The sequence below is a fragment of the Candoia aspera genome, chromosome 3 (assembly GCF_035149785.1).
Source record: "Candoia aspera isolate rCanAsp1 chromosome 3, rCanAsp1.hap2, whole genome shotgun sequence".
NCBI lineage: Eukaryota > Metazoa > Chordata > Lepidosauria > Squamata > Boidae > Candoia > Candoia aspera.
Genome location: NC_086155.1, coordinates 113,098,128 through 113,106,664, shown reverse-complemented (window position 1 = coordinate 113,106,664; position 8,537 = coordinate 113,098,128). Strand labels below are relative to the sequence as shown.

The window sequence follows — 8,537 nt, the reverse complement described above, 5'->3', positions numbered from 1 at the left end:
TCACCAAATAGTAGCCAAGTTTTATTTTATTATTGTTGTTCTACTTTTACCTCTTGGGAAGATGGGAAGCATAATTTTCACTGAAACAAACTGCCTGGTTTGTGACTACAGATAAAATAAGATAAACATAAGTAAAGAAACATTACAACTACAACAGGAAGCACCTGTAATTTTTGGGTTGTGACCCTGGGTGTCGCTGTTTACCAGTCTGGCAGAGAAGTGCTCAGAGAGATCAGCCTTCATATCCAGGCCACTCAAATACCCAAGCCTACAGAACAGATAGATCATAAGGAAGAAACATACAAGCTCTTTTAAACAAAAACTGGCAATTCTTGCTTACGGGAAGAATATGGAAAACAGAAAAGATATTTGGAGCTACAAAGAAGGACTCCTGCAATGCCTTATAATGATGAATTCTTGGAAGATGATTTCCGGCCAGCTCCATTATTCCATTCCAGAGGAGGTACACAAAGGTTCTTTTGTGGGAAATGTTGTGAAGGACCTGGGAATAGATGGGAAACAGCCTGTTGACCATGGACTACGCATTATTCCTAATTCAGGTACAATTCAGTATTTTGAACTTAATTCCAACAGTGGCCATTTACAAACCTGTGAGAGAATAGATAGAGAAGAGATCTGTGGAAGAGGAGAGAAATGCGTCTTAAAATTTCAAATCCTTGCTGAGAGCAAGTTAAAGCTTTATGTCACAGAAATAGAAATTATGGATATAAATGATAATGCTCCTTCCTTTCTGTCAATAGGGTGGGAACTGAAAATCAGTGAAACATCTATTCCTGGTTCTCAGTTCTTTCTACCAGAAGCTCAAGACCCAGACCTGGGGACAAACTCTATACAACACTACCAACTCACAGGTAGTAACCATTTTTCTCTGGAAGTGCAAAGCAGCCAAAATGGTGCCAGATCTGCTAAACTGCTGTTGGAAAAATCACTGGACAGGGAAGAGCAGTCAGTTTATGATCTGATCCTTACAGCTTTCGATGGGGGTGAACCTATCAGGACTGGCACACTGCAAATTCACATCTTTGTTCTAGATGCAAATGATAATGTACCAGTTTTCAGCCAATCAATCTACGAAGTAAATGTCAAGGAAAACATGCCCAAAGGGTCCACAGTAGCTACAGTAACGGCTCTTGATATGGATGAAGGCATCAATGGAGAAGTAAAATATTCTTTTCAAAAAATCACAAAAAAAGACTCCCAAAAATTTATGTTAAATTCGACAACAGGGGAAATTATCCTTGTGGGGAGCCTTGATTTTGAAATATCATCGTCATATGAATTTGAAGTGCAAGCCATGGATGGGGGTGGGCTGAGTGACAGATCAAAGGTTGTGATTTTGGTTTCAGACTTAAATGACAATGCACCTGAGTTAGCCGTAACCTTTGTGATCAACTCTGTGCCTGAGAACTCTCCAGCTGGAACTGTCATTGCCATTTTAAATGCCCAAGACAGAGATTCAGGAGAAAACGGAGAGGTTAAATGCACAATCCCCAGCAACCTCCCTTTTCGGCTCAAGAAGACAATGGATAGTTTCTACAGTTTAGAGACAGACAGAGCTCTTGACAGGGAACAATTGCCAACTTATGCTATCACTGTTACAGCAGTGGATGACGGGGCACCACCACTCTCTACATCTGTGGTTATTTCGCTCCAGGTGTTAGACACAAATGACAACCCTCCACAATTTGTAGAGTCAAAATATACCTCCTACCTTCTTGAAAATAATCCAAAAGGAGCCTCAGCCTTTTCCCTCACAGCAAGTGATCCAGACTGGGAAGAAAATGCCAGAATAACTTACTCCATCGTTGATAACCAAATGAGGGACCCTCCTCTCTCCTCCTACCTCTCCATTAATTCTGAGACAGGGACTGTCTATGCCCTGAGCTCCTTGGATTATGAGGAGATTCAAGAGATTCAGTTCCAGGTCAAGGCTCAGGATGGAGGGTCCCCACCACTCAGCTCTAACGTCTCAGTGACTCTCTTCATCTTGGACCAGAATGACAATGTCCCAGAGATCCTGTACCCCTCCCCTCCCGCTGATGGCTCAACTGGGATAGAACTGGCCCCTCGCTCCTCTGAGGCAGGATACCTGGTCACTAAAGTAGTGGCAGTAGATGCAGATTCTGGCCAGAACGCCTGGCTCTCCTATCAGCTGATCAGAGCAACAGAACCGGGGCTCTTCACCGTGGGACTCCACACTGGAGAGATCAGGACTGCTCGGCTGTTTCTGGAGAAAGACGCCCTGAAGCAAATCCTGGTGGTTTTGGTGAAGGACAATGGCCAACCGCCTCTCTCTGCCTCAGTCACTCTCACTGTGGTACTGGCTGACAGCATCCCTGAAGTTCTCTCAGATCTGAGCAACATCTCAGCTCCTGTAGGCCCTCAGTCAGATCTCACATTTTATCTGGTGATTGCTGTGGCGTTTGTCTCCTGCTTGTTCTTCGCATTCCTCCTTGTCTTACTGGCCATCAGGTTGCACAGGTGGAGGAACTCGAAACTGTTAGAGTCAGGAAGTGTACATTTTAGTGGGGTTCCGGTGTCACAATTTGTGGGGATGGATGGAGTCCGAGCCTTTCTTCAGTCTTACTGCCACACTATTTCACTGACCAGAGATTCTAGGAAAAGCCACTGCAATTTTCATGAGGAAAACTGTTCAAGTACTCTGACCAATCAACCTCTAAGCTGTGGGGGGAGTGACCCTATCCTAGCCTGTGGGGATTTAAATTTGAAGAATGATGAGCAAATCTTAGTCAAGGTGAGTTAAATATTTTAGATTAATGGTGTGTTCTGTTGATCCTATAAACCCTCATTTATCTCAACAGTGATTTCTTATCAGTCCATTCTCTAGTGAACCTTAATAGTGGATGTTCTAGCATTTTCTTTTTACTGTACTGAGATCCTTCAGCTTTATCCTGAAGTCTGTTAGGATAATGCTCATATTGCTGACATGAACATTGCTCCACCAGATACAAAGGATCTCCCTTAGGAATGCAGAATGTTATGTCTATTATAAAAATCTACTTGTTTGCCATTTTCATTATCCTTGTGATATGATAAGGCTGACTAATTTCCTCATGTATTGGTTTTCTATTCCACCTTTCCTTCAGGAGCTTAAGCCCATGTACATTCCTCCTATAGTTCCCCTCTACAATCATCCTGTGAGGTTGGGCTGACAAAAAGAGACTGATCCAAAGTCACCCAGTGAGCTTCTGTAACTGAAAGTATAGCTGAGTGTCTTCTAGATGTGTGGAGCTACTCCCAGAAGTCTCAGTGATGACCTGAGGAATTGGCTGAGGAATTCTGGCACCACAGGAATAGTTACGCATCACATAACATTGCATGTTAATTTTCAGATAGATACTCTGGTTGTATACTCTGGTTGTAAATGTGAATCTGACTCAAGTTGGTTATTGAGACTTTAGTCTGAGAGGAAGGGATGAAAAAGAATTTCTCTGTGGGTTCCATTGAGGTTAAATGTGGTTATTCTTCTTCCATTACTGAAATGAGCAAGTTTGGTATTTCAGCTGTAGATTCATTTTGGGCAGTAAAATAAAGAAGGGATTTTGAGCTTACTTTACTTTGTGAGATGCTTCCTATCATCCTGAGAAATACAGAGCAATCTAAGGCTCTATTTTACCTGCAGTATTGCCCACAAAGACTTGAATAAAGAGGTGGTACATATTGTTAAAATTAAGGAACGGGTGTCGCCTTATTGATAAGGAATGTGGGTTTATAACCCTCAGCTTTTCAGCCTGGGTAACGCCTTAGCTTATCAGCTATGGCTTGCGGTACTTATAATGAATCTAGCCCAGGGTCATAGGGTTGCCTTTGCAAAATTCATCTTGTGTACTATTTGCACCCATTCCTGGACAGGGAGGCTTTGTTCATGGTCACTCATGCCTTGGTCACTTCCTGGTTGGACTACTGCAACACACTCTACATGGGGCTGCTCTTGACCACCAGGAAGTTATAATTGGTCCAGAATGTGGTGGCATGCGCAGTGTTGGGCACCCCTCTGTTTTGCCCATATTAAATCACTGTTGTGTGCGCTGCACTGGCTCCCAATTTCTTTCTGGGTGCAATTCAAGGTGCTAGTTATCACCTTTAAATCCCTACATGGCATGAGGCCAGGTTATTGGCATGAGGCTACATGGCATGAGGCTCAGGACTGTCTCCCCCTGAGGTTATCTGCCTGTCGCACCAGGGCTGATAGAATGGGCATGTTCCATATCCTTTCTCTTAAATACTGCCACCTATGGGACCTAGGAAGTGTGCCTTTTCAATAGCAGCCTGTGGAGTTGAAGCAGAATTATATATAAATGATGATACTGCTCCCATTTTCAGTAAAGGAACTCAAAGTATCAGTAAAACCTGGATCCAAGTTTCTTTCGACTGCTTTCATAATCCAGAAAAGAACTTAAGTTTATTGCATAATGATATATTCCAGGCTGTGCTATTTTTCTCTGGATATAAAGCAAAACTTCTATGTGTCATAAATATTAATCTGTTTTTGGAAAGTTCTTTGCACTATAAAGGTGAATCCATTTATTATTATGGATTATTAATGAGGGTAATCTGCCTATATGGTGCTGTGTAATTCTAAATAATTCTTTTCAATTTAAATGACATTTTACTGGTTTTTAACCTTCTCTATGAAGAAGGGACGCGATGGCGCTGCGGGTTAAACTGCTGAGCTGCTGAGCTTGCCGATCGGAAGGTCAGCGGTTCGAATCCACATGACAGGGTGAGCTCCCGTTGCTAGTCCCAGCTCCGGCCAACCTAGCAGTTCGAAAACATGCAAATGTGAGTAGATTAATAGGCACCGCTTCGGCGGGCAGGTAACGGCGTTCCGTTTAGTCATGCCGGCCACATGACCACGGAAGTGTCTATGGACAAATGCCGGCTCTTTGGCTTTGAAATGGAGATGAGCACTGCCCCCTAGAGTCGGACACAACTGGACTTAATGTCAAGGGAAACCTTTACCTTTACTTTACCTATGAAGCAAATGTCAATGAGGGTATCCTAAAAGAATCCATAGCCTGAACAATAAAATCCAGTAATCTGGATGAAGGAATCAACCATGATATAAATTATGCTTTCAGAAATATTGGGGCAACCACTACCCAAATATTTCTCTTCAGTTCTATAAAAGATGCACAAGGAATTAAAATAAATGTATGCTGACGTGACACATCAGCTCATGAAGTATGTGCTTTGTCAGGAGCGAGGATATGACTAAACACTTTCAAGATGTATCGGGTCCATTGACAATTATCCCTTCTTGCTGATACAAACGATACTCTAAAGAACAGCTACATCTGAAAATTTCAGAAGGAAGCTCAAACCTTGGGGATTCAAAAGGTATCCATTCTTCTAGTCTATGGAAGAGGACTGGAAGGGGAAGGAATTCTTCATGTCAGTGATGGACTCTGCAAATGGTATCAATAGGAGAGATTTGGTTTCTGGAAACATGGTCTGAATTATCTAGGTGGTGGACTGCTAACACAAAATAGGTTGTACCTCACAAGAATTGGCAAAGATGTGTTTGGCCCAAGCATGGCAACTTGATTAGGAGGCCTTAAACTGAATCTTGTGGGAAGTTGAAAGGAAAAATCTCATTTTTTTAATACGCTAATGCCCAGAGTATTGGAAGTAAACTGAATCTGAGCCCTTAAAACAGAAAGGCAAGTATCATTTAATAGGTATAATGGAGACCCAGTGGGATGATTTCAATGACTGGAATATAGCAAATGAAGGATACCATTTGTTCAAAAGGAACAAAAGCTATGGAAAGCAAGGAGAAATTGCATTATATGTTAAAAATAACCATTCCTGCTCAGAAATTAGAGTGAATGAACTTGTCACTGTTATAGGGAAGTATTTGGATTAAAGTAAACAGAGGAACAGATAAGAGCAGTACTGACAACAATAGTGCTTTTATGTGTTCCTCTGTTTACTTTAACCCAGATAATATCATCTCTTATCACCCACAAAAAAACAAGGAGAATATGTGGATGATGTCTTCCAAAAGGAAAATCTAGATCTTTCAGAGTCATGAAGTCATACAGATGGGAAATCATCCCAACAACTGTTGGAGGAGGAGATATTAAAAATAGAATTGCAAACAATTCCACTATGAAGAAAAAATGCAGGACAGCAGAAGAAGCCAGTGTGGCTACAGAAAAAGCTTGCTGATGATCTGAATGCAAAAAAGAATGCATACTATATAGGAAACGAAAAAAGAGCTAGGTCACAAAGGAAGAATTCAGACAGGCAGCCTGGAAGTGTAAAGCTGGTGTAAGGAAAGCAAAGGCTCAGAATGAGCTGAGGTTAGAGAAAGCTAAGTTAATCGTAACATTGAAACAAAGCTATTAGATGTGGATGACAAATGCATCTGAACTATTCTTTCTCCCTTATCCAGAAAAGTACCCAAAGATTCTGCCTTAGGGTTTATATCAATAGAAACTATAAGGATTTGGGGATAATGGGGGATGTGAGTTGCCATTTAAAAATCTTTCCCATTCAAAATAGTATCTGCTACTATGAGCTTCTACTGTAACTATAATTGTTGTTTAGTCGCTTCCGACTCTTCGTGACTTCATGGATCAGCCCAGGTCAGAGCTTCCTGTCGGTCATCAACACCCCCAGCTCCCCCAGGGACGAATCCATCACCTCTACAATATCATCCATCCATCTCGTCCTTGGTCGGCCCCTCTTCCTTTTGCCCTCCACTCTCCCTAGCATCAGCATCTTCTCCAGGGTGTCCTGTCTTCTCATTATGTGGCCAAAGTATTTCAGTTTTGCCTTTAATATCATTCCCTCAAGTGAGCAGTCTGGCTTAATTTCCTGGAGGATGGACTGGTTGGATCTTCTTGCAGTCCAAGGCACTCTCAGAATTTTCCTCCAACACCACAGTTCAAAAGCATCGATCTTCCTTTGCTCAGCCTTCCTTATGGTCCAGCTCTCGCAGCCATATGTTACTACAGGGAACACCATTGCTTTAACTATGCGGGCCTTTGTTGTCAGTGTGATGTCTCTGCTCTTAACTATTTTATCGAGATTTGTCATTGCTCTTCTCCCCAGGATTAAGCGTCTTCTGATTTCCTGACTGCAGTCAGCATCTGCAGTAATCTTTGCACCTAGGAATACAAAGTCTTTCACTGCTTCTACATTTTCTCCCTCTATTTGCCAGTTATCAATCAAGCTGGTTGCCATAATCTTGGTTTTTTTGAGGTTTAGCTGCAAACCAGCTTTTGCACTTTCTTCTTTCACCTTCATCATAAGACTCCTCAGTTCCTCTTCACTTTCAGCCATCAAAGTGGTATCATCTGCATATCTGAGATTGTTAATGTTTCTTCCAGAGATTTTAACTCCAGCCTTGGATTCCTCAAGACCAGCTTGTCGCATGATGTGTTCTGCACACAAGTTGAATAGGTAGGGTGAGAGTATACAGCCCTGCCGTACTCCTTTCCCAATCTTAAACCAGTCTGTTGTTCCGTGGTCTGTTCTTACTGTCGCTACTTGGTCGTTATACAGATTCTTCAGGAGGCATGCAAGATGACTTGGTATCCCCATACCACTAAGAACTTGCCACAATTTGTTATGGTCCACACAGTCAAAGGCTTTAGAATAGTCAATAAAACAGAAATAGATGTTTTTCTGAAACTCCCTGGCTTTTTCCATTATCCAGCGGATATTGGCAATTTGGTCTCTAGTTCCTCTGCCTTTTCTAAAGCCAGCTTGTACATCTGGCAATTCTCACTCCATGAACTGCTGAAGTCTACCTTGCAGGATCTTGAGCATTACCTTACTGGCATGTGAAATGAGTGCCACTGTTCGATAGTTTGAACATTCTTTAGTGTTTCCCTTTTTTGGTATGGGGATATAACTTGATTTTTTCCAGTCTGATGGCCATTCTTGTGTTTTCCAAATTTGCTGGCATATAGCATGCATTACCTTGACAGCATCATCTTGCAAGATTTTGAACAGTTCAGCTGGGATGCCGTCATCTCCTGTTGCCTTGTTATTAGCAATGCTTCTTAAGGCCCACTCAACCTCACTCTTCAGGATGTCTGGCTCTAGCTCACCGACCACACTGTCAAAGCTATCCCCGATATTGTTATCCTTCCTATACAGGTCTTCTGTATATTCTTGCCACCTTTTCTTGATCTCTTCTGCTTCTGTTAGGTCCTTGCCATCTTTGTTTTGGATCATACCCATTTTGGCCTGGAATTTACCTCCGATGTTTCTAATTTTCTGGAAGAGGTCTCTTGTCCTTCCTATTCTATTGTCTTCTTCCACTTCCGCGCATTGCTTGTTTAAAAATAATTCCTTATCTCTTCTGGCTAACCTCTGGAATTTTGCATTTAATTGGGCATATCTCCCCCTATCACTGTTGCCTTTTGCTTTCCTTCTTTCTTGGGCTACTTCTAGTGTCTCAGCAGACAGCCATTTTGCCTTCTTGGTTTTCTCTTTCTTTGGGATGTATTTTGTTGCCGCCTCCTGAACAATGTTGC

The 8,537-nt window shown here is 42.1% G+C and overlaps 1 protein-coding gene across 1 annotated transcript; it reads left to right on the top strand.

The window, feature by feature from the left end:
• Positions 1-349: 349 nt before the first annotated feature.
• LOC134493837 (protocadherin gamma-A6-like) lies at positions 350-2,785 on the top strand. The gene has a single exon (XM_063298637.1). It carries the CDS (start codon positions 350-352, stop codon positions 2,783-2,785), a length of 2,436 nt encoding a protein of 811 aa, XP_063154707.1.
• Positions 2,786-8,537: the final 5,752 nt, after the last annotated feature.